The following is a 25,034-nucleotide window of genomic DNA, read 5'->3' as shown; positions in this document are numbered from 1 at the left end:
TGCCAACTAGGAGACCTAGGATACATACTTTAGTTCTCTGAATATTGCTTTTCTCTATAAAAATGGATATAACAATTACTACATTTAGGCAGCTAGGTCCAGTGCACTTTAGCATTATATACATATGGTATTTTATTATGGGAATTGGCTCATACAATATGGAGGCCAAGAAGTCCAAACATCTGTTGTCCACAAGCTACCAGGAGAGCCTTTGGTCATTCAGAGTCTAAAGGTCTGAGAAACAGGGAAACTGATGGTATAACACCCACTTCAACTCTGAAAGCATGAGAACTTGTGAAGTAAAGGGCTGCTGATATAAATCCTAGAGTCCCAAGAACTAGAAGCTCTGATGTCTGAGGGCAAGAGAAAATGGATGTCTCAGCTCAAGAAGAGAGTGAAAATTTGCCTTTCCTCTGCCTGCTTGTTCTATTTGGGTTCTCAGTGGTTTGCATGGTGCCTCAGTAGGTAGAAGTAGGAGGAAATGACAGGGACATCAATATCAGCACGATATGATATATATTTTTTAAATGATGGTTGCTCTAAATAATGGAATGGAATTTCCCAGAATGGTCGTAATCTTTCCTCCTTCCCCACTGCAACATAGATATTGTGTGGCCCTCTGTGACTGGACTTGTCTTAATAATGGATGCTGTTCCACTGCTTCCAGCAATGAGATTAATTTCAAATTAATTTCCTGCTTATTTGAGTCTCTTACACAGATTCAGATGCCTAGATGGGACCATGTGATTTGGTGAGTAGATGTCACTCACCTTTGTCATGACTGCCAGGGTGTTGGGTGAGAAAATATCTGTCTTGCCTCTAGACACAACAGAAAAGAAACAGCTGACCTTTAAGCTTCTTCCAAGTTTAAAATTAATCCACTGTGACTCTGTGGATTTGGGTATATCATCTTGTCACCGCTTCACACATGTTATCACTGGTGTTTTTACATGTATAGATACTTTAACACCATGGCTCTAATGATAACTTGAATATCAGACTTCTTTCTCTTTCTCATCTTACAAAACACCTTTAGTTGTTCTTTATCTTGAAAGTTGTCTCCTAGCTGCACCTGTTAAAGGTCGAAGAGGGCATATGTGACAAATGGTGGGAGGTGCTGGGTGAAAGCCAGCTGTCTAACGTCCAAGCATCCTTACAATGTGGCATTATCCTGTGAATTTATCAGCATCTGGTCTTCGGTTTTGCATTTCCAGAAAGATCATTTTATCTGTGTTTCAGAATTTATCTGACTCATGGAGACTGACTTGTGCTCATTAAACTCATAAGAAAAGCCAGAATTCTAATTAGTTAATTTATAATGAGAAATAAAATTTTCAAGCACACTAGACAGTCATGTCAGCCTAATAAAAGCATTCTTTCTATGTAAAAAACCATATGGGAAGCCAGATTATAATCAGAATGTGGTTCAGTGTTTGGAATCTGAGCCAGGGGAGTTGGTTATATGATTATAGTGATTAATGACCTTAGACTCTGATTGTAATAGGACTCTTTCAGTTGTAGGTGACAGAAACACATCATCATGGGCAAAAGAGGGGTTTATTAAAGTACTGGAATGCCTCATGGAACTATGGTGAAATCTAAGGTGAAGCCTGGCTCCAGGGTTGACTGCAATCAGGAGTAAAATACCTCCAGGATTCTCTTCCTGTTGGCTCTATTTGCTTCCTCCTTTTTGCCCTCAGAGTTCCTCATTTTTTCCCATTCATCCTCCCATTATCAATCAGCATCCACTTGTCAGAGAGAACATTCAATGTCTGGTTTTTCAGGATTGACTTACTTTGCTTAGCGTGATATTCTCAACTCCATCCATTTACCTGGAAATGCCATAATTTTATTCTCTTTTAATGCTGAGTAATATCTAATGGATGTGAAATGGTACTTTATTTTGCTGTACTTTGCATTTCACTAATTATTTGATTTACAACAGAATTTTAAGACTGAATTTATTTCCAAATAGTAATTAGCCATGCTGGTTTTTTACATTGTGAATTGTGCATTCTCAACTGAGATTTTTGTCTTGTTGATTTGTGAAAGTGTTTTAAAATTTATTCTAATAAATACAGGTACTGATCCTGTTTTGTTTAAATTTATAATGAATTTCTTCCTCCAGTCTATGACTTTCCTTGTAATTTTATTTTTGATGTCTTTTGATCAACACAAGTTTTGAAGTATTAGTCAATACTTCAATATTAAATATCAAACTATAAGCTTTTTAAAAATTACACACACATACATATACATGTATATGCATATACACATGTATATGCATGCACATGTGTATATATGCTGCACACATGTATATACATATATATGCATATACATGTATGTATACACACATGTGTGCATGCATATATACACGTGTATGCATATATACATGTGTATGCATATATACATATGTAACATGCATAATATATGAATTCATATGTAACATTTTTGTAAGACTAACCAGTTAGTCCAGTACCATTTGATCCACCCTTCCCTTGCTAATTAACAAAGTCATTCTATCATATGCCAAGTTCTCATATTAAACAGGTCTATTTCTGAGCTCTAGAGCTCTATATTCTACTCTGTTGGTCTATTTGTATATTCTTGCACTGATACAACACTGTATTAATTACTACATCTTTATGCTATGTCTTGATATCTGATAGTGGGAACTTAACCCTCATCTTCCTTTTCAAAGTCATCTCCTCTGTCCTTGGCATTTTTATGACTCCAAAAAGTTAAGATTTGTTTAACAAGTACCATGTAACACCTTGATTTTTGGTTTGGATTTTCTGTTTATTTAAATATGTTGGATTTTCCTGGACTAGCAACAACCATAGGTAATTCTACCAAGGGGAAATAAGTTTGGGCAGTTTGCTCAGTATTTTAGTTTAAGAGTGCCCTCTTCTGTTAGGATATTGAAGTAAAGTTAATTTAATTGGTGACACTTAACTGGATGGAGGGTAGATGGTGGAGGGAGGAAGGAGGGGTATTGATAATGTGGTATCATCTTATAGTTCTATGATCTTTAATTTCTGGTGTTTGATTTTTTTTCCCACCTTCCCAATTGCCCCCATTTTCCCCAGAAGCAATACCTTCCCTTGACTGCAGTTCTGGTCCTTTGTACTTGGCAAATCATGGTCCAGATCCTCTAATTTGAGACTGTTCTCAGTATCTCCCCACATCAGGGAAAGATGCTCTCTTTCTGGAGATGATGTCATCTATGTCCTACCCCTGCCTCACAAGGGACCTACTACCCTCTGCTCTCTTCCATGTAATCCTGCCTGACTGTGTCCCAGCGTGGGCTTTGATCTGACTCTGCACATTGATTGTGGATTGTTCCGCCTGCCTACATGTAAATTGAAACTTGTAATGTCAAAAGAAAAAAATAATAACAAATTTGAAGATCTTAGTTGGCTTTTACTTGCAATTCTAGAGTCAGATAGCACTTCATCCTATAAAATAAAATGAGCTGAACAGAGGTTGGTTTTAGAGACAGAAGGCGGAAGAAACAAAGAACAAAAAGTGGGTTGGTTGTTTCAAAGTTGTTTTCCTTGTAAAGGATAAAACAGAGGGACCTCCCTTGTTATACTATCTAAAACTGGTTTGCTGGGAGAGATATGGCTACCAACTCTCTCTCTCTCTGTGTCCTTATTTCTTGGCAAGTCTAAATAAACAACTTGGTTTTGGCTTGGTGGCATGGACACTCAGCATGAGATTTCATTTTGGTTTGTTCTGTTGGGCCTATTGCCAGAGCTCAGTTCAAACCAATAATTTCTTATACATTTTATTTAATAATAGTATTTTCTATCCTCTATTATGCTTCAATTATAGGTATGTGTATGATTTAATTTTCTTTGTTGTTGACGTGTAAAGCTTTGGAGGAGGGTATATGTACAGATTTGGATTTAAGCAACCAAAGGGCGAAGAAATGTGTTAAAATCTTCCTCTATGACTGTACATCTTTCATTTCATCTTTGTGATTCTGTCTTCTTTATGCCTTATTTATTATATTCATCATTGGTTTATTGACTTAGGACTATTATATATAATCTTGGTGACTTGTCCCTTTAATCAGTTGGTAAGATCTCTTTAACTAGTAACTTTTGACTCTAAGTATTATATTTGCTGTTAGTGTAAGAATATAATTTCTTTTAGAAAAGTGTTTATATATATTTATAGACTTTTACTTTCAAGCTTTCTTTGAAAATAATTTAATGTTGAGTATTAAAGCACATATTTGGACATTCAAAAATAATTTGATGTTCAATTTAAGTCTGAGAAAATGTCTTCACTAATGAGTTTAACCATTTTACTTTCATTGTGGCTGCTAAGACATTTTATGATTTTAATTTGTCCTATGGGTGGAAATAATTTTTTTCCAAATTCCTTTTATTTTCTTTTCCTTACTTTATTAAAGATTGATTTTTCTTTTTAAAATGTCATTTACCAGTTTGAAAGTTACACATCCATTTTTTCTTTTGACAATCAGTGCTCAAAACTCTGGTGTGCAACCGGAGTCACCTGGCAGGATTGTTACACTACGCTTGCTGGGCTCCACCCATGGAGTTTCTAATTCAATGGGCTTGGGGTAGGACCCAAGTGCATTTGGCCCTCCAGATCCACAGTTTCCCATCTGCATGTTCAACCAGCCAGACTGAATATATTTTTTTAAAAGTGTGTCTATACTGAACATGTACAGACTTTTCTCCCTTCAGTATTCCCTAAATAATGAAGTATAAGAATTATTTATGCATCATTTATATTGTATTAGGTATTATAAGTAACCTAGAGATGAATTTCAGCTCATAGGAGGATGTGCACAGATTATGTGTAAATACTACATCATTTTAAATAAAGGATGTGAGCATTCACAGATTTTGTTATCCACTGGGGTCCTGGAACCGGTTCTCCTGCAATACCCAGGGATGACTATATTTGCATTTTTGTCATGTTCCCTGGTGCTACTGTTGGGGACAACACCTGGAGGTAGGAGTTGGTGGTCATCACCAGATTAAATACTAACAACTGTAGCTGATAACCCATTTGAGTTGGACTTTGTTATTTTAGAATTCTTGTTAAAATGTCTTACTTTCCAAAGAAATTAGGTGGTTTCCTTGACCATCTAGTCCTGTAATATTGCCAGGAATAGAAGTAGGGTTGTAATTGCTTACAGGAGAATAATTTCCCCTTATCCTAAGCTCCAGGAGGAGACTTTCTTTCAAGTGTCTCTGGGCTGGGACCTGTGGTTTCTCTGGTCTCTTTTATGTAGAAGTGCAGACTTTACAGATTCTAGCTGCAAACTGGAGTTTAGCTCTTTGTCTCATGTGAAGCTAAGGCTGTTTCTCTTGACCTGAAGTTAAAACTCCCCCTCCAGGGCTGGGCCAACAGCTTTTTTGATTTCCCCTTGTAGTGAGTGTCCTTTTCATTTCTCACATCTCCATGTTTCCCTTTTGAGCTTGGCTAGGCTTGTCCTTGTGTGTGTGTGTGTGTGTGTGTGGAAGTGTTCCACCCAGCATTTCTGTGTGTTTAAGCGGGTAGGGGCTGGGTATACTCAGAGTTCTCAGTTTACCTAGCTGTCTTCTATTATCTCTTCAGCTGTCATCCTAAAGAGAATGTGGAGAAAAGGGCCAAAAAGGTTTCAGAATCAGGTAGAGAGTAGTAAAGAGAATTCCTGGAATGCAGAACATCCGAGTTCAGGGACTTGGGAGTTGGTAGCCACAAATTTTATTCACATAGAAGAGTAGTAGGTGGTGCTATATTGAAGTAATTGAAGGAGGGATACCTGGTGGTGGTGGGTGATGCTAAAAAAGAGCCTGGGGCAGTTGTGGGGTTTAAATATTTTGTTGGGACCAGTCTATCCTGATGTTATTATTTCATGCAAAGTTTATAACACTAACATTTTAAAATTTATTCTTTTTTGGAATCCTTTTATCAGATGTTGACTTATCCCTTTTAGGTATACAATGACAACATACGCTGAAGATTATGTTCCACCACATGATTATCCACCACGTGTGAGTACAAGAACCACAATCTAAAATTTATGTACTTAAAATGACAGATTGCATCTAGTATAAATAGTTGATCTCGTGAAGAAAGAAGAAGTTGCTGAGATTTATGATGTTTTATATTTATTTAGATATATTAGCTGTTTGTGAAAGTCAATAGAATATTTTATGGTTATAATTTATTTTTGGAAGCTTATAGATTTTAGGGTGGAAAATATTGCAGTGTCCAAAACATATTAATCACTTTCTTTCTCATCTAGTTTATTGCTCCCATCTTAGACTTAATTTATTTGGAATGAGAACCTACCTTTTATTTGTATCTTATGGACACATGAATATGTGGCTTAATTTAGCTCTGGGAAATGTGTATGTTGATTTTTAAAAAGTTCAGTTCAAACTTAAATATATTTTTACTTTAAGAACTATACAGTAGAAGGAGACCCTCAGGGTTATACAAAATTATATACAAGAGGAAGTGAGGGCAAAGGGGAAAATAATACAAGGGGGAGAAATGAATGACAGTAGAGGGGGTAGAGAGAGAAGAGGGGAGGGGAGGGGAGGGGAGGGGGGATAGTAGAGGATAGGAAAGGCAGCGGAGCACAACAGACACTAGTATGGCAATATGTAAATCAATGGATGTGTAACTGATGTGATTCTGCAATCTGTATACGGGGTAAAAATGGGAGTTCATAACCCACTTGAATCAAAGTGTGAAATATGATATATCAAGAACTATGTAATGTTTTGAACAACCAACAATAAAAATTAAAAAAAAAAAGAACTATACAGTAGGGCTCAGTTGTATAGCTCAGTGGCAAGGTATTTGTTTAGCATGTGTGAGACCTGGGTTGATCCCTAGTATCAAGAAAAAGAAAAAAAAGAAAATATGCAACAAAATTAGCTTTGCTTAGAAGTTTTAACCAATAAACATGAGATAGAAAAAAGATTTAAATATTGATAAAAAGAAAAATAAGACATTGTTATGTTCAGATTCTGTGATTATCTACTTAGGAGAACCAAGATATTAAAACTAAGGAATAATTAGAATGAATAAAATAGTTTTCCTTCATATCAGTAACCAGCTAGTAAATTATAAAGGAAAAAAAACATACAAATTATTACAGTAACACAAATTTAAAAATACTTTTATGAAAAAATATTTACCAAGGTGAGTAAAATAAGATGTGATGTTTCATCTCCAAAGAAGTCAGAGGCTACTTCTCCATCAAGAGGTGATTGATTGTCCCTCTGTCTCTTGAATCTGGACTGTCAGGTGACTGATTTGATTAGTACGGCATTGCAGAAGTGACCTTGTAAACCTTACCTTAAGAACACTGCTTCTGCCTCTTGAAATGAATTACCATGTAACAAATCTAGGCTACTCTGTTAAAAAGAGAGGCCATAGGGAAGAACACCCAGGAGCTTGTCTTAGAAGTGAGCAAGTCATCTTGGACCTCCAGCTTGTATGAGACTGGACTCTGATTCCAGCTGACCCTGACGGTGAAACCCCCGAGAGAATACAAGGGCAGAAGCTACTAAGTTCGTTTGTTTGTTTTTTAAAAATCAAAAAATAACTGAGACAGAAATCTTGAATGAAAAAAAATAGCTAGCATTTAAAGGAACTGAAAAATTAATAATAAATTAAATTTATAAATTTAATATAACTCCAATGGTTTGTTTTCCATCAGAATTTAGGATTCTAAGAATTACTTGAAAAAACAAATAGATGAGAATAAAATATATATAATAATTTTAAGGAAGTAAAAGACTTATAATATTACCTTTAGTATATATTATATTCTTATTTTAAAATAGCATTCAAACCATAAAAACAGCAAATACAATAGTTTAATATATTGATAAACTCAATACATACAGAACTCATACTTATGGCAAGGAAAATGTTAAAAACTCCAGAGAAACAATCAAAGGACATATAAAGGTAACTTACAAAAGTATGAAATATAATTAACTAATAAATATAGGTAATAAACCAATTTACAAATAATAAAATACACGAGTTCCAATAATAAGATTTTTCTACTAAAATATTGGTAATATTTTTAAAAATAATAATCCTCAGTGAGGTAAAGAATGGAGTGAGATGTGTACTTTATCTGTTGCTAGGAAAACTAAATTGTTTCAATCTTCCTGGAAAGGGATTTGGCAATATGCATTAAGATTCCATTTGACCTAATAAATTTCCTTCTAGAAAATCTCCCAATGAACAATTAATCAAATGAGAAACAAAATTTATATCAAAATATGCTAATTACTTAATTATTTATATGGCAAAACTTGGGAATATCTAAATATTTCTATTAGGAATGGTGTTGACTATAATCATATGATGAGATATTGTACAGTCTTTATAATGTCCACAGATAGTTCTTAGTGTCTTAATAAATCTTCATTGAAGGTTAAAAAAATTGAGATGTGAAATTATGTATTAAGTTTACCCTAAATGGTTAAAATAGAGAGGAAATTTAAAAACTGAAAAAAATGTTGAAATACTAGTAAATTTGGCCATTGAATGTTGAGATTCTAGGTGATTTTCTTCATCTTAATCCTTTTTAGAATTTTCCCATACAATAAGCATTATCATTAATAATTAGAAAATCATAAGGGAAGTATATTATTTAAATATACACTTCAGACCTATTTCCTTATTTATAATAGCCTTATCTCAATCCTTGAGTAAAAGGAAGTTGCATGACACCTAACTAAACACAAAAGGGGCTGAGGCCGTAGCCCAGAGGCAGAGCGCTTGCATATCGTGTGTGAGGCACTGAGTTTGATCCTTAGAACCACATAAAAATAAACAAATAAAATAAAGGCATGCTGTCTATCTACAACTAAAAAATTAAAAAGAAAAAGAAACTCACAACATTCAAAGAACTAAATATAATAATTTTAAAGAATGTGAGCTTTATTTTCAGGGCACAACAATTTTTACCCATTATATTTTATGTTCCTGTTTTTATTATTTTCAGCATTGTTTCTGATATTTCTTGCTTTGCTTGTTCCCACATCAGTAGCACAGCATGCTATAGCAGTTGTTTAGATTTATTGTAGACTTCTGTTTGTTCACTTCTAACTTCTGTGCCAGAGTAAATGATTTCAAGGCATACTTTTAGCACTGCTTCTAATATCCACATTTAATGAGTGCTTGCATTATATTGTTACAGGATACAAAAAATATTTTAAATTATAATAATAGTAGATGGTTAAAACCCAGCAGTGTAGTGATGGAACTCTGACAATGAAGTTACCATGCATGAAAATGTATGACTCACAAAATATTGAAAAAGAGCGTATTTGTTGACTTCCTAGAGTCACGGCATGTAGCCTTAGCAGAAGTTAGTTTCACCACTCATTCATCCTACTATGTTTGCCATTATGTAATTCTGGAAGAAATATGAAAGCATTTGGATGCTTATTATTTCAAACATGCATGAACCTATCCTTCAGTTTTCATATTATGTTCTGTTACATTTTCTTAATTCACTTTTATATAAAGTGGGACAGAATTATTGGAGGTAAAGGGAATGCAAGTTATCATCTCATAGCTCTAAATAAAGACAAGGAAAGATAGATAAAGACAAAGAAAGCTAATAAGTCATTTCCAAGGAGAGGAATGGAAAAAAAATTGTGAGCTCTATCTTCTGAACTCCATTTCTTAAGCTGGAGGTCATTAGCGCATCTCAATTTTGCTTACAGATATCTTCTCTTAAAAGCTTCTCCATATCCTAAAGAGCCAGGACAGAGATTAAGTTGCAGAGAAGGTATATTAGAGAATGGGTCCGAGGCTGATGGATTGATGTGCAAGTCCTTAGGACAAGGCAGCAAGCTGAAGATTATAGTAGAGAGTTTACTGGCTCTAGTGAGATGAGCAAGGAAAAGAATTAGTTTGGCTTCAGGGACTGGCAAGCTCAGGAAGTTAAAAGGTCAAAGACACAAAAATATAGATTAAAAAAAAAAACAACTACAATATGAGAGCAGCTACAAGAGTGAGAGAGCTAGAAGAGGTCATGATTGAAGAGAGGTGTATTAGAATTTACTCTATTTCAGAGGTAGGACAGTTCTGGAAAATGACAGAGGATAAGGTGTGGCCATGAGAGTGAGTTTCTAACATGTATCAAATTCATTAATTTGAAAAAGTGAAGGCATGATAAACCAGGATGTTGGCTAGATCTAAAGTATGGATGTTGGAAATTAATATACAAGAGGGCAGGACAGAGGGCAGGGCCAAAGACTGTGAATCAGATGACCAGCCCCCAGTGAACTTCAGCAGCACCTGAAGTTCAGAAAGCATCAGAAAGTTGGTGGCTCTTTCCAGCCATGCAGCTATCAATTATTCAGTCACAAGTATAAAGCATCTTTTTGTCTTTTTTATTGGAATTGCCTTTTGAATTGTCTTTCTAGGTGTATGGGTATTTCCAAACCAGAAATTGTTGTATAATCTAGTTAATTTATAAGTAGAAAGCTGAGGAAGTTTTCAATAATTATGTTTTAAAAGTTAGCCTGCATTCCAAATGGACCTCAGCACTGCATGCACTGTCTTATAGTAAAGAAAAGAAGCTGTTCTGTTTTAGAGTTATTTATAACAAAAGCAGGATTGGCCTGCCCTACCCCTGGGTCTCTGTGCACTGGGATGCACATAGCATTGTTAAAATACTGTATTTCTGTGCTGATTGGAAATTATCTGTGATTTGAAATCCTCCAGGACCCTGCTGGCCCAGACCTACCTTGGAATCTCTGCACTCAGCAGTGCATGATGATTTTCCTTGGCCTGAAACACTTTATTTTCATAGGCGCCTCCCTCCATTAAAATAGATAAATAGAAAAATATATTTTTGATTGAGTTGGAATAAAGACAAATATAATTCACTTGGATTTTTTTCCCTTGGGGGGGACATTTAAAGCTTATTAAAGAAATATATATTTTAGGCTCTATTTCTCATTAGCATTTTTGCAGAGAACGCCCCCCCCCTTTTTTAAACACTGCTTGAATCCTTGCCTATTTGTATTGTGAGATTTTTTTTTTTTTTTTTTTTTTTTGGTACCAGGGTTGTGAGCCTCGGGGCACTTAACCACTGAGCCACATTCCCCAGTCTTTTAATTCTTATTTTTTTTTTTATTTTTAGATAGGGTTTTGCTAAATTGCTTAGGCCTTCCTAAATTGCTGAGGCTGTCTTTTAATTTGTTATCCTCCTGCCTCAGCCTCCTGAGCCACTGGGATTACAGGTGTACCACTGAGTATTTTTGCATAAAACTAAAGTACTTAACACTCACTTTTTCCTGGGAAGTACTTTTTGACTTTTATATCTTATTTTAGGCAAAAATTTCTATGTAATAGCTATTATCAATGCAAAACACAGCTCTTGCTCCTTAGGAAGTAAGTTTATTCAGGGCCAAATATGAGGGACCGGGGCCTGGGAACATGAATACATGTTACCATACATAATATGTTTTGTAATGGAGAAGGTTACATGAACAAAAAAAAGTCATAAATTGACATGTTTGCCATTACATGGGTGGGGGCTTCAGGTAGGGGGCTGGAGCAGAGCAGGGCATTTCTTATATAGGTTTCAGCTGACATCTTACGGCCTTCTTAGCTATAGGGTTGCTGGAGGCTAGGAGTTGCTAAGCTTAGTGATGTGGTCCAAGAGTTTTACCTAGTGATTATTAGGAAGTTAGTTCAGAAACAGAGGCTGGAAGATCATTTTGGTTCTTGAGCTGAAACATTTCATCTTTCCACAATTACAGTGTGTTCTAATCAACCCAGGTCAGCCTGCAGGATCTTTTTTTTTTTAAATTTCACTTATTTATTTTTATGTGGTGCTAAGGATCAAACCCTGGGTCTTGCATGTGCAAGGTGAGTGCTCTACTGCTGAGCCACAACCCCAGACCCCCTGCAGGATCTTTAATATAGAAGAACTCCTTCAGAGAACTTCAGTACACACTGCCATTGGTTTTTGGCCCTGAGATGTTTGTGGATATTATATAATCAGCATGATTTTCTAGTTTAATGATCATTTGGTAGAGTTTGTTTTTTAAAATGGCACCTGCATTTTTAGATTGTGGTAAAATATACATTAACAAAATTTACCATTTCAACCCCCTTTTCTTGTATAATCCAGTGGTATTAAGTGCATTCCCATTGTTATATCTTTTTTAAATTCTGATTTTTAAAAGCCATTAAAAAACTTTATGGGCCCCTAGAAGCTTCATGGGCCCTAGGCACTGTGCTTCCTGTGTGATGTCTACCTGGGCCTAGGCTGGACCTCCAAGAAGCCAGGTCAGTACCTGGATGCCCAGGAACCTCAGGACTTGCTCAGTCAGACTGGATGGTAAATATTTTTCATATCATCTAGACCTCAGTGCTTCTTGGCTACAGACAGAGGTGGGCATGGGGGCAGCACCACTATGGAGCCCTTTATTAATTAGCCTCATTCACAGCAAAGGAACTTCCCGAATAATGGAATGGCTTTTTTTTTTGCTTCTTAAAAAAGGATGCCTACCTGGGGCCTTTAAAAGAAATCAGGTATGACTCACAGAAAAACAAGAAGAACTGAGACAAAAAATGAATTTGGAACAGGGTAGAGCTCTATAGGAAGCATCACTTCTCTGAAATAAATTAGCTGTCAATGCCCAGTTCTTTCTAAGACCTTTAAATTGTATCTTTATTCTTGGTCCCTCTGGTTTTCCCTGGTTTCATTTCAGTATAGACAGGCCTGTTATTTTCCTTTTTCAGCTGTTTTAAAAATAATAGAATGGGAAGTTGTGTGATATAAATTTGTTCACATAAAATAATCATGTATAAACTTTGCAATCTGGGATAAATGTGGTTCAGCTAAACTTGTACCTTGGAAATTAAGGCTGACATTTGAGTAGATAATGTTCTAGGCTCCATAATGTGTCTTCATTGCTTTTATTTCAGTTCTACTTTTATTTGAACAGCATCTGAACATATTCACTATTTAATTTTCCCCTTTTTTCCTATTAAGTTCTGACTCATTATCTGCTAACAAAAGAATAATTGCCAATTACTTAGTATGCTTATTTATCTTTTTTATATTGAATGAAAGGAATGAGATTTTTGGAATCTGTTAATGAGGTAGTGATGGGGGTGGAATTGGAGAAGAAAGAGGTCATGCAGTTGTGCCTCCCATCTTATTATTCATGTCAGAGTTTGTTTTTTAACATAATGCTTGTTTCCTTTTTTACTTGGATCCAGAAAGAGATGGTGATCTTCCTGAACCTAAGTATTCTGCCCAAGAGACCTCAATGTGTGTTATACATATGTGTGCTGATCTTGTAGGTATGTGTAGGCATATTTTTTGTAGCTCGATAGGCAAATGATTCTGAATCTGAGTCTCATGTCATTCTGCCAGTACCAAGGACCACATTTCTAGGCCACAGCTGCAACCTCAGGATCTGCTGGTAGTTGTTCATGTAGCTCTACAGGGCTTCTATAACTTCCCCTTTTGATTGGGATACAATAGGACTTGCCTTCCTGTGTACAATGCTGGTGGAAAACACAAAGGAAGAGGAAATGAAGGAAAGGATAGAAGAAAGAAGGGAGAAAAGAGAAATGGAATAGCATTTGTTGAATGTCTACTATGCTTCAGGCACTGGCCTGGTTTTCTTACCTGCTCAATTAACCCTCACAGTTACCCTGGGAAACCATCCCTGTTACAATTATGTATTAGAGAACCTATTCAATAAAGAGTAGTCATGCATAGCAGATGTGTCCAAAGTGAACTTGAGCCTGACTCCAGATGGCAGGCTTTCATCCACCCTTGTACAAACTAGACTCAATTGCATAACCCAATGCTGTAGGCCTTGGTGGTCTGAGCGGAAGATTAGTGGGTTGGACAGCCATGATGATTAATTTTCTATGTCAACCTGGTTAGGCTATGATGCCCACTTGTTTAGTCAAATACTAGCCTAAATGTTGCTATGAAGCTATTTTGTAAAATGACTAATATTTATAATCAGGTGATTTTAAGTAAAGGAGATTATCCTCAATAATGTGGGTAGGCTTCATCTAATCAGTTGATAACCTTAAGAGCAAAACATTGAGGCTTCATGGGGAAGAAGAAATTCAGCCTCAAGACTGTAGCATAAAAATCCTGCCTAATTTTAGCCTGCCTACCTGCCCCAAGGATTTAAGATTTGCCAGCCATCACACTCATGTAATCCAGTGAGCTAGTTCCTTAACATCTGTCTCTCCCATTGTTTCTGTTTCTCAGGACAGAATGATCTTTACAAGCCCTTTTACTCTCAAATTCTAGTCTTTGATTTGACTCTATCTCATTGATTCTGTTCCATTGAAACTGCTATTTATTTTATGACCAAGTAATCTTCTTGATTAAAGTCCTTGCCAGACATTTAATTGGAGGCTGCTTGAAAATTAGCAAATAAATATTTTTAACTCCCTATTCATCTCATGTATCACCAACAGCACTGAAATTGTAGAGTATCACTTCTCAGGTTGTATTTTTTAGTGTTGTGTCTTTTCAGTAGAAATATACTGTTTCTCCTGAAACTTTACTTTTTATTTTATTCCCCTCCCCCTTATTTTCCCCAGTACCAGCGATCCAGTTCAGGACCTCCCATGTACTAGGCAGACACTGTGCCACTGAACTACATCCCCAGCTCTCTTTCAGATTTTTACTTTTTGAGACAGGATCTTACTAAATTGCCTGCATTGGACTTGAACTTGCCTCAGCCTGCTGAATAGCTGGGATTATAGATGAGCACCACCATGCCCAGTTACCTTTGTCTGACATCACCTTCTGAAGTTAAATAATCAAGCTCTGCTTTTTGTTTAGTTAGGTCATACAGCTCATTTCTACTTCAAAGAATTTGGGATCATGAGAGATTTCTTTTCTTCTCTTTTTGATTACGCTTAATTTCTACAGTGAACATATTTGACTTTTGTAAAGAGAAAAAAGTTTTTAAAATCAAGAAAGCTAGGTTTCAGATTTATATATAACCCATTAGAAATATAAATCAGTGGCAGAGGCAAATGTCTTAATATAAATTGAAGAATAAGAAAAATGATATTTGGGGCTGAGGTTGTGGCTTAGTGGTGGAGTACTTGACTTGTACATGTGAGATACTGGGTTCGATCCTCAGCATCACATAAATAAATAAAATAAAGGTATTGTGTTCACCTATAACTATAAAAAATATATATTAAAAAGTGATATTTGTATTTTATATGGTTGAAATGATAGGACTAGTCAAATTTTGTGCTTTAGAAAGAAAAATATATTAGTATCTAATGTTTGATAGCACTTTGCTTAGTTTTTGAGCTGGCCATAACTAAAATTGTGTGATATTAATCTTTTAAAGTCATCTTATTTTGTGGCAATTTCGTTCATATGAAACCTTATTATGTTGACAAGATTTATCTATGATATACATACTTATATTTATACCCACAGACTAAATTTCTTTGTACTTTCCATGACTATTTTCCTATTGGTGAATACCTGTAATTGTTACAAATTCTTTTCATGGTAAATTTTATCAAGTAAGAAGAAGTATAGTAAATACATAACAAAAATATATATCCCATTAGTTCCATATTTATTTTTGCTACATTTGGCAATTATTCTTATATTTGTAATATAATCATTGGGAGAAAAAATATCCAATAAGAATAAAATCACTTGAAGTTTAGTGAAGGAAATGAGTATGGAGATCTGTCCCCTGATGCTCCCCAGGTAGATGAAGATAGATGTGGCCATAAGAGAATCATTCTTTTCCTTCCACACCATTTTACATGTGTGCTTAGTAGAAAATTATTAGGGGAAGACAGGGCTTCAGTCAACTGCCTATAAGTGGGAAAATCTTCATACATGAGGTATACTGAAAATAATGAAGGAAAATAACACAGTAAACTATTTTTACATCCACTTTCATTTTATCCAATGTGACATTCACATAAATAAGTGTACTGCTTCAGATGCCATTTAAGAGTAAATGAAGTACCTCAAATGATTTTACTTCTAGCTGTACTAGGGAAGGATGGTCTTTGCTGTACTATGGCCAGGTGGCTAATAGCTATCTTTAATAGCAGACACAAGGTTAGTTCGCAGTGACTGATTTGGCCAGGAAACAACCCATTATGCATTTTTATGGATGAGCTAGATGAAAGAATTGAGACTATGCTTTCAAATTGTCTTATAATAAAAATTACGCAGAGTTACTGATGTTCCAGAAGGCAGGTCTAAAATGGAAAATGACCTTGAAAAAACAAAACTACCCAAAGTAAAAAAGTCCTAATGAAAGAGGATGAAATCAAATAATAAATGTAACCAGGGAACTGCCTACTGAAAGACTGGGTGAGGGGGCTGGGGATGTGGCTCAAGCGGTAGTGCGCTCGCCTGGCTATGAGTTTGGCGCAGGTTCGATCCTCAGCACCACGTATAAAAAACAAACATGTTGTGTCCGCCAAAAACTAAAAAATAAATATTAAACAATTCTCTCTCTCTCTCTCTCTCTCTCTCTCTCTCTCTCTCTCTTAAAAAAAAAAAAGACTGGGTGAGGACTGAGGATACATTGACTAAGAAACTCAGTGTCAGTTAATTCTGAGGAAAAAAAAAATGCAGGAGATAATGGTGCTGAGAATAAGAATACAGCAGTGGGGGTGGAGGTGATGTGGGCCTTAAAGACACATTGATATATTTTACAGATTGGAGTGGGGAAAAGGGTTAAACTGGTCCTTCATAATGAGGAAAAGGCAATTGGGAAACCTACTCACTAATCTGTCTTGCCATGATCTATTAAAGAAAAAGAAGGAAGAGAAAAGGAAGAAAGTTTTATTAACTGGTTTTCTGAAAGCTCTCTTTCTCCTGCAGTGATTCTCTGGCTGCAATGTCAGCCATTCCTGTTTCTGCAGGGCCTGTTTCTCCCTCAGTGTTCCTTTCTCTGGCACTTTCTTTTCTGCCTTGTATCGGCTTGTTTTATTGAACTCCCAACCCTCTTCTGAAGCAGCACACTCAAAGGCAACTAGAGATGGATTTATACTGTTGCATTTGGTCGGGTCTTGCTCGCTGTCATGTTTCCTTGGAAGTTAACATTATTGGCTACAGCTGCATTCTTCAACCTTCCTGCTGCTGCAGGACCTACAACATTGCACATGCTCCTTACATTTCGTTCTCTGTCCTTCATGGCTTCTTTATGGCCCCACCTCTGGGCATCCCCAATATTTGGGCTCCAGAACCATGCTGCTTTCACTTTATATAATTTCAGGGAATTCAGCAACTCCCAGGGCGCTGCATCAACCATCATTTTCGGGTTACAACTTTTTATTGTTATATAATTTTAAATTTACAAGAATGTTGCAAGAATTACACAAGGAGCTCCTATATTAAGCAGTTTCTCCTGTGAGAGAAGACTAGATATTTATGCTCCTTTACTCTAAATACCAATGTGGATTTCTTAAGAACAAGGACACATAGCTCTGGTACATTATTCAACCTTAGGAAAATTGATAGAGTACAATTATGTAATCCACATGCAAATATAATGCATAGTACCAATAATGTTCTTTCTATTTTTTCCCTGCCAATGTTTACTGCTGGGCATGGGGCACTGACTTCTCTCCAGGCCTGGGCCATCTGTCCCATACCACCACCTTCCAAATAAACATTTTGTACTGATGTCATCTCAAAAAAGTCTAAAATGTGACTCATCATCTCCCCCTCTGAAACAAGTCCTCTGGCACCCCCCCCCCACCCCGCCCCAAGTCTCTCTTTCTTCTTTTTAGTAACACGATAACTCACCCAGCCGGCCAGATTTGAAGTTGTGAATCATCTTTGGCTCTTCATCACCAGTTAGTCACCTAAGTACTCTAAGTTCTTCCTGTGAAATGTGCCTTTCACTCTGGTTCTGCATAAACCTTTGAGTGCTAATTCCGACCCATTGCCCACCTTGGGCAAATTCTTGTATTTACTATCTCCTATCTGAAGGGTTCAGAAAAAGCTTGCAAATGCCTGCCTGACTTTGAGTAAACTGTGACAGAAATCCAAAACTGAGTAGCACCAAATAGTGGGCCAGCCACCAATGTGTAGTATTTTACAAAGCTGTCTCTGTACACAATTTCTAAATACTTTCCCCCACTCCATTATATCCTGAGTCTTTTTCCCCCCAGAACAGCTAAGATTTAACTATTAAATTAAGGCATTGAACAACTTCCTGCTTCTGTCGACTCATGTATGTAGAGGAAGTATGTAATTAGCCTTCTTCCCAACCCACCTGCAGTAGGAAAACACTTAATTCTTTCCACCAAGTAATGCTTCCTTTGGTTCCACAGTAAACCTTTCTCAGTGGAAGTGTTTAATTTCTTTTAAAAAATATTCTCACTTCTCATCTCCTGTGTGCAGTAAAGAGATAACACAGCAGAGCTGAGATTATTGTCCTTTAAAAAAGCCTGATTGCAAGGCTTGTCTGACATGTAGAAACTTGGCTTTCAGGATAAAAATTCCATGAGTAGAATGGTTCACTGAGTATGATCCATTCGTGCAAACAATATGGTTTAGCCAAACATGTTTTACTTCTGGGAGTCTGAAATTTTGGAAGGCTGAGGATGTCTGTGTGACCAATCCTGAATAAAAACGTTGGGCACTGAGTTTCTAATGAGCTTCCCTAGTAGAGAGCATTTTACAATTCAGTGTTGGGAGAATTATATTTGCCTGAGACTCCACTGGGAAGGTGTTCTTGGAGGTTTGCACCTGGCTTCCACTGGACTTCTGTCCATGTACCTTTTCTCTTTGCTGATTTTTCTTTGTATCCTTTTGTTGTAATAAAGCATAGCCATGAGTACAATTGCATATATACACAACTGTGAGTCTTCCCAGAAAATAATCAAACCTAGGGGTGTTGATATATCCTACTTTTCTCTCTGAAATGAAGAAAAAAAGTGTGTTTTTCAAAAATGGCTGCTACTTGTGTTCCCATCCCATTTGATCTTACAATGTAATTTTGATGCTCTTTTCCCTGAGAGGCAGAGTCTATATTACCTGCCCTGGAAGTGATGCTCTGTGGATTTGGGAGCTGGCTAATAAGTGCACCTTCCTCCTGGTTCACTTTGTGGTGCTTATTCTCAGAACTTAGTTGCCATGTTGTAAGGAAAATCAAGCAAGGACATATATATGGTTGTTCCATCCCACAGCCCAGCCAAGATCCCAGTGGACAGCCAACATCAACTACCAGTTGGAATAGGAGATGTTTCCAGCACCTAGCCCTCAATTTGCCCCAACTTTCAAGTCTTCACAGCTGATCCCTTTAGATGTTGTGGAGCAGAAACTCTGACTTGCCATACCTTGCCCAAGTACCTGACCCCCCAAATCTCAAGACATAATAAGATGGCTTTTGTTTTATACTATGTGTGGGGTGGTTTGCAGCAATAGTAAGGGAAACTCTCCCTAAGAGGATATTCAGCTTTTGAAGAGGGGGATGTGACATAGCATCCTGATAACAGAGGAAGGGTGAGTTTACCTGTACTGTTCTTTGCCTCTTCTGGGTGTCTCTGGGGGTTGCTGTGCTCTACCTGGTGTTTTTTTCCTTGCTGGCATTAATGGCTAACATGTGCACATTGTAATTGGCAGTTTTTTCTCTTTCTCTGTGGCCTTGTTTAGAGCCAAGAAGGTGTATTCAGGAAGACTCAGCCTCCTGTGGCCCCCATCCAGCCCCAGTTTCAATGTTCAACTCTGTAGCCCCATTTGCACCCCTTTCTACAGACTAGCAGCTACTTTCAGATCTTGTTTATGAAACAGGATATCAATGATGGTTCAGGATAGATGACTTTTAGAGGGTCCTTCTGCTTGGTCATGGCAGGCAATTGAAAGGACAGTTTGAAAGGTGATCTGTTATCAGAGTTTTCCACAAGGATGTGGCCTGATGGCCCCCTATGTCTTTTTGCCATTATTCTCATTATTTATCTAATGCAATTCTTTCTGCCCAGGACAAAGGGACTTTGGTTTAAAGTCCAGGGATGGGAAAGTTGGCAATGGACCCTTTCTGGTTTTCTTAATTTTTTTCCTCTCTGCAATTCCCCAGGTAGATAGATACTTCCCTATAGTCCTCTTAACTCTTCTCTAAGCCATCAGAGCAAAGGATATTTTCCCTACACATTTGGAGAACTCCACGATTTGACATCTGATCATTGACATTCTGAAGTACTCAAAACTGTCCATTGGATTACAAGGCTTACTGTACCAAAAAAATATCCTATTTTTCATATTAGAAGCTGACATTACTTTACTCTTTGGTGGGCATATTTCTTTTTTTTTTTTTTGTCCCTTCATATATTTTTTTTTATTGGTTGTTCAAAACATTATAAAGCTCTTGACATATCATATTTCATACATTAGATTCAAGTTGGTTATGAACTCCCAATTTTACCCCAAATACAGATTGCAGAATCACATCGGTTACACATCCACATTTTTACATAATGCCCTATTAGTAACTGTTGTATTCTGCTACCTTTCCTATCCTCTACCATCCCCCCTCCCTCCCTCCCATCTTCTCTCTCTACCCCATCCACTGTAATTCATATCTCTCCTTGTTTATTTTCCCATTCCCCTCACAACCTCTTATATGTAATTTTGTATAACAATGAGGGTCTCCCTCCATTACCATGCAATTTCCCTTTTCTCTCCCTTTCCATCCCACCTCCCTGAAGATCTTAAAAGAGCATACTATAGGGATACTGCTACATCGATGTTCATAGCAGCACAATTCACAATTGCTAGACTGTGGAACCAACCCAGATGCCCTTCAATAGATGAATGGATAAAAAAAATGTGGCATTTATACACCATGGAGTATTACGCAGCACTAAAAAATGACAAAATCATAGAATTTGCAGGGAAATGGATGGCACTAGAGCAGATTATGCTTAGTGAAGCTAGCCAATCCCTAAAAAACAAATACCAAATGTCTTCTTTGGTGGGCATATTTCTGAAAAAAAATTTAACCTCCTTTTGGGCAAATGAGATACATAGAAAGGGGAAAATATATGAATAATTTTCAAATGACTCCCTGTTTCATGGGTTTGACTTTTTTGTTTGCTTTGTTTTTAGAATTGCTTTACTAATACATCACTGATAAGGGGAGGCACTCAATGTCATCTGTATGAACAGGCAACTCTTTCTTAACTAGTTTTTCCAACTTCAGAATCACTACCCTCAATGCACTTATTCTTTTTTTTAAATACCAGCTTTATTGAGATATAATCCCACATACCACAAAATTCCCCCTCTTAAGTGTACAACTTACAGTTTTTTAGTATATGACATGGTTGTATAATGATCACCACAATTTCCAAACATTTTCATTTTTCAATCATTTCAATGTATGCTTAGACCCCATTTGTTTATCGGTCCATCAACTGATGATGTGAGTTATTGAGATCCAATTCTCAGCACGGTTTTTAATCCAGTCCTTTCCATTTCTAGTCTTTAGTACTTCTACTATTAGAATCATTTTCCTGAAATATAGCATTTCATCTTGTTGCTAATCTCACAAAAGCAAACCCTACTGTCTACCAATGAGATGCTAAAGAAACACATTAATTTTGCACTTGAAATTCTCTTGAGTTTGACCACAATTGGGATGGGAACTAGAAGGTCCCATCTCCTTCTGATGGTACAGTTTGAGACATTGTTGCTCAGATCTCATGGAAAGTACCTCTACCTAACCCACTAACCATTCAATCAACCACGATAGCCACAACCACCAACAACAATGGCAACAGCAAATAAAAACAAAAGCAAAGAAATAGCCCATTGGCAAAAGCTGAAGTCCAAAATATGTAAAATAATGACATGGATGTTATGTAGCTGTATATATAAAAAATATAGTATATATATTTTTTTCATCTCTTAATTATTAAAGGTTTCTAGTGGGACATTGGGTCTTTCCGTCAGTCACACCTAGTTTGTAGTCCTGGTTTAGTTTCCTATTATTGGCTTTCTTTAAAGTCTCTCCTTTTGAGATCTTAAGCAATTTGTCTTATGTATGAAATAGGAGTAGTAATTCTTACTTCAGATCCCAATGAGGGACTGAAAGATAAAAGCACTCAAGTACTGTGTCCAGCCCATTATACACACTCAATTGATAAATGGACACTATTATGGTGGAACATATGGTTAAAATTTTCAATTTTCAAGAAAACCAATCTAAGATTGGAACTACTTTGGTGTTATTCATTGTTTTATAGCTTTGGCAATTTAATTTCAATATTGTCCTCGTGCTTTAAAATTAGAGCCAATTTAAAGCAGAAATTAGATAATCAGTTAAAAGGCTTTATGTTCCACGTCCACCATCATGCCAGTGGACTACGAAAGAATCAATATTTCCTTTGGAAATGGTCAGTGATAATGTCTTGTTTTATTACAGTGAAGCTTTTATGAAGTAGCCTAAGGAAAAACATCTTACACTATACTGGGTGATGTTGAGGTCAATTTCTCATAGGAATGAATCTAGACTGTGGCATTTACCATTGTGGGAAGTCTGACTTGGTAGCGATTATTAAAGGTGCAACCCAAGATGATGTTCTTTGGAATGGTTATAACAACAATAACAACAATGAAACGTGTTGAATGGTAGTTAAATTTTAATGTTTGGTTTCATTTGGATGATGATAAAACTTTAATTGCTTTTTATGCCATGTACTCAGAATTTAGAAAAAAATTACTTACATTACAATTTACCTTTTTACTTTTATAAAAAAATATAAACTGGATTTTTCTTTCTGATTTTGAACTACTTATAAAGGCAATAGTCATTTGCTGGAGGCATTTGTTGAGAGAATAAATTTATTAATTGTTAAAAATTTACTTTTGGTTATAAGAATAATATATTAAGATCAACTTTTGGAGATAATTTGTCTTTACATATTTTAGACATTCAATGTCATTTCTCTTTTTAGACATTCAATGTTATTTCTGTTTTTCTCATAGATTCCTCTCTGTCAAGATGATTACTCAATAGTCCACAGAAAATGCCGTTCACAGTTCACAGACCTAGATGGTTCCAAAAGATTTGGCATCCACACTTGGCATGATGAGAGTGGGATTTATGCAAATTCAGATGTAAAACAAAAACTCTACTCATTGACCGTTAGTCCTATTGTACCCTTTTTAAAATAATGTATTGAATCAGTTCTTTGGATAATGAAAGAATAATGGATATAACAGTTGATGATTGCCTGTCTTAATAAACGCAATGGAATTAGATTCCTTTAAACCCAAATTCTTATATTCTAGACCAGTGTTTTTGACTTTATTTTCATAAGTTACCTTGTCTTTTCACCAAGTTTAGTATTCATACCACTCAGGGTATGAAATTCTAGATGGTATTTGTGTCAATTTTACTTTAATTTATTTTGTTTTATGTACTGTGTATTTCTTTTAAAATTCATTAGAATAAGCGGATAAAACTAGCATAGTCAAGCTTATGATTACCTATATGTGGATAAGTTTTAAAAAGTAAGCCAGCTTAAATTTTATTTGGTGATTTTTCCTTTTTTAAAAAACATTTTGATTGACACAGTAATTATACTTATTTATCTTTTTCAGTATGATGTTTCAATATATAATAGATCATAATCAAATCAGGGTAGTTAACATTTCTGTCACCTCAAACATTTATCATTTCTTTGTGTTGGGCATAGCTATTTAGCTATTTTGAAATATACAAGAAACTGTTGTACTTACCTTTCTCTGCTATAGAACACTGGAACTTACTCCTCCTTTTTAGCTGTATTTTGATACTTGTTATCCAACATCTTTCTATTCTCTCTCCCCTTCCCCTCCTACCCTCTGAGACCACCGTTTTACTCTCTTTTTTAAAGACAAATTTTAAATAAATAAAAATTACAGGTGATAGTCAGATTTGACATAAAACTCAAATGGACAATGTCTGAGCAACACTAGCCCTATAACAACATTCAGTGTGTGTGTGTGTGTGTATTTTTGGACTTTATCTATAGTAGCTAGTTGTACAGTATTGGTTTTCCTTATTCTGGATGAAATCTTTTGAGGATATGGGATAGCAGGGATACAGTCGGTGTAATTTCAGTTAAACCTGAGGGATTTGATGGGAATTCTAGTTATCTAGTGTGAGATTTGGAAGAAATCTGGACTTTTTTTTGTTGGGGCTTGGGATTGAACATAGGGCCTTGTGTGTGCTAAGCAAGCACTCTACCAACTGAGCTACATCTCCAACCATTATTGATCATTAAAAAAATGAACTAGAATTAAAGTGTTAAAGACATAAGGATACTACAGATCCAGAGAGTTTCAAAATATAGAACTGTGACTGACTTTACTATTTTGAGAAATACCTTGCCCCTCAGGAATATTCCCTGGTTTTCCTCTCAAGTCCAGAATTAGCTGTTCCTTCGGCTGCTTGTGCTTTTTGCATCTCTCTCTCTCATGGCGCTCAGTTGTCTTAGGGTCATGTTGCATGAGTTCTTAGAGAATGAGGACCATGTCTACTCATGTGAGGGTCACCAGTGTCAAAATCACAGAGGGAACTCAGAAATGGAGAAGGAATTAACTAACATGAAGATGTCTGCCATAATCACATGCTGGTATGTGTCGGGGCTTGGGTAATTGTTTTGGTAAGCTTCTTTCGTCCTTATGACAAAAAGACCTAACAAGAATAATATAGAGAAAGAAAAGTTTACTTGGCACTTGTGGTTTCAGAGGCCAAGTCCATTGCTCTGGGTCCCAGGTGAGCAGAAAGAACATCGTGGTGCAAGAGTGAGGATGAGGAAAGCAGCTCAGGATATGGTAACCAGGAAGCAGAGAGAGCTTCCTGGTTACCTGCTCACCAGGGACAAAATATAAACTCCAAAGGCCCCTCCCTTCCCCTGCAGTGACCCATCTCCTTTTGCAACTCCTCACTTAACTATAGTTATGACCAAATTAATACATATCAAGGGATTAATTCACTGATTTGGTTAAAATTCGCACAATCTAACCATTC

The 25,034-nt window shown here is 36.3% G+C and overlaps 1 protein-coding gene across 1 annotated transcript in view; it reads left to right on the top strand.

The window, feature by feature from the left end:
• Positions 1-23,191, top strand: part of Cfap95 (cilia and flagella associated protein 95) — a 63,153-nt gene extending 39,962 nt beyond the window's left edge. Inside the window, exons 5-6 of the mRNA XM_027940123.1 lie at positions 5,963-6,020; positions 23,003-23,191. Coding sequence (XP_027795924.1) covers positions 5,963-6,020; positions 23,003-23,191 — 247 coding nt within the window. The remainder of the gene's footprint in view (positions 1-5,962; positions 6,021-23,002) is intronic.
• The last annotated feature ends 1,843 nt before the right edge of the window (positions 23,192-25,034 follow it).

The sequence above is a fragment of the Marmota flaviventris genome, chromosome 13, assembly GCF_047511675.1.
Source record: "Marmota flaviventris isolate mMarFla1 chromosome 13, mMarFla1.hap1, whole genome shotgun sequence".
Lineage (NCBI taxonomy): Eukaryota > Metazoa > Chordata > Mammalia > Rodentia > Sciuridae > Marmota > Marmota flaviventris.
Note: the sequence above shows the minus strand (reverse complement) of the source record. Positions and strands in the feature narration are given on the sequence as shown.